This window comes from Camelina sativa, chromosome 14 (genome assembly GCF_000633955.1).
Source record: "Camelina sativa cultivar DH55 chromosome 14, Cs, whole genome shotgun sequence".
NCBI classification, from domain to species: domain Eukaryota; kingdom Viridiplantae; phylum Streptophyta; class Magnoliopsida; order Brassicales; family Brassicaceae; genus Camelina; species Camelina sativa.
In genome coordinates this window covers 14,482,502-14,484,432 of record NC_025698.1, presented here as the reverse complement: position 1 = coordinate 14,484,432, position 1,931 = coordinate 14,482,502, and the positions used below count along the sequence as shown (strand labels likewise).

The 1,931-nt window shown below is 41.1% G+C and overlaps 1 protein-coding gene across 1 annotated transcript in view; it reads left to right on the top strand.

Moving 5' to 3' along the window:
* LOC104743593 overlaps positions 1-1,025 on the top strand; it is a 6,523-nt gene extending 5,498 nt beyond the window's left edge. The window contains exons 2-3 of the mRNA XM_010464653.1: positions 26-518; positions 640-1,025. Coding sequence (XP_010462955.1) covers positions 26-518; positions 640-1,025 — 879 coding nt within the window. The remainder of the gene's footprint in view (positions 1-25; positions 519-639) is intronic.

Here is a 1,931-nt window from a genome sequence, read left to right as displayed (position 1 = left end):
TTTGCAAACGGCTGTGTCCGATCAGATCTTCTCTCGCATAGCACCAGCAAAATCATCAAAGGAGGCTTGGGATTCTCTTCAAACCGAATTCCAAGGCACTCCGCAAGTACGATTGATCAAACTACAATCGTTGAGAAGGGAGTACGAAAATTTGAAGATGAACGAAGGTGATAACATCAAAGTTTTCACAGAGAAGTTGATTGATTTGGGAAATCAATTAAGGGTTCATGGTGAAGAGAAGACGGACTATCAAATTGTCCAGAAGATTCTCATATCTCTCCCAGCAAGATTTGACAGCATAGTGGCTGTGATGAAGCAGACAAAGGATCTGACTTCGTTGCCGGTAACAGAGTTAATAGGAACTCTGAAAGCACATGAGAAACGTGTGGAAGCCCGAGGCGCGACTATGTCGGAAGGGGCGTTTAATGTTAGAACAAGGGGAGGAAAATCTGGATTCAAATCTTTCAACAACCAAAGCCATGGGTATCAAGGCAAAGGCAAAAGATGGTGTGGCTTCTGTAAAAGAGATAATCATACAGAGGCTTATTGCTGGGAGAAACCGCAGAATGAAGATCAAGGAAAATATCTAAGAAATAAGATGATATGCTACAAATGTGGCATACGTGGTCATGGATCAAGGGAATTTCAGTAAATGTGGCATACGTGGCCATGGATCAAGGGAATTTCAGTCTAAGAGGTATGAAAGGGCACACATGAGCCTTGAAGATGAAGATGAAGATGATGGAATTCATATGCTCTTTAGTGCAAGTGAAGAAAATCCAACACCCACGAAAGAAGCCGTTTGGCTGATCGACAGTGTTTGTACAAATCATATGACTAAAGAAGAAAGTTACTTCACAAGACCTGATAGAAGTGTCAAGGTTCCAATAAGAGTCGGAAACGGAGAGATTGTCATGACGGCCGGCAAAGGAGATATTATTGTCATGACAAACAGAGGAAAGCGAGTTATAAAAGACGTGTTCTTGGTGCCGGGTGTAGAGAAGAATTTGATCAATGTTCCATAAATTCTATCTTGTGGAAATCGTGTGATGTTTGAGAAAAAACTGTGCGTAATCTTAGATTTCATGGGAAGGAAGTTTATGGAGGTACGAAAGAAGAATAAGAGTTTTCCAATCAAATGGAATCCATCACAAGAAATGGCGATGAGTAGAGTGAGCAAGAAACAGCGGCGATATGGTCACGTGGGGAACCCAAAACTGCAACAAATGCAGAACAAAAGAATGGTAATTGGATTAGCAACGTTACAAATCAGCAAAGAAGTGTGTGGAGCATGCAAACTTGGGAAACAAGTAAGAGATGCGTTTCCAATGGAGTCTCAAACAAGAACGAGGGAGAAACTTGAGATTGTTCACACTGACGTGTGCGGACCGATGCAAACCGTTTCACTTGATGGAAGGCGGTACTTCTTACTGTTCGTAGATGATTATACTTACATGTGTTGGGTATATTTTCTAAAGAACAAGTCTGAAGTCTTCTCAATGTTTCAAAAGTTTAAAGCATTAGTGGAGACACAAGCGGGATGTCAAATTAAAAAGCTACGATCTGATAGAGGTGGAGAATTTACTTCAACTGAATTCAATAAATTTTGTCAAGACTGTGGAATGGAGAGATAAGTAACAGTACCATATTCACCTCAGCAAAACGGTGTTGCAGAACGTAAAAACGATCACTTGTGGAGATGGCGAGAATCATGATTACAGATCAAGGTTTACCACATAAACTGTGGGCAGAGGCGATGTACACGTCGGCGTATTTGCAAAATCGTTTACCAACAAAAGCCATTGAAGCAAGTATCACACCGATTGAAAAATGGAGTGGGCATAAACCAGCAGTTGGATAGTTGAAGATTTTTGGAAGTCTATGCTTTGTTCATGTACCCGATGAAAAACGAAGCAAATTAGACGGGAAGG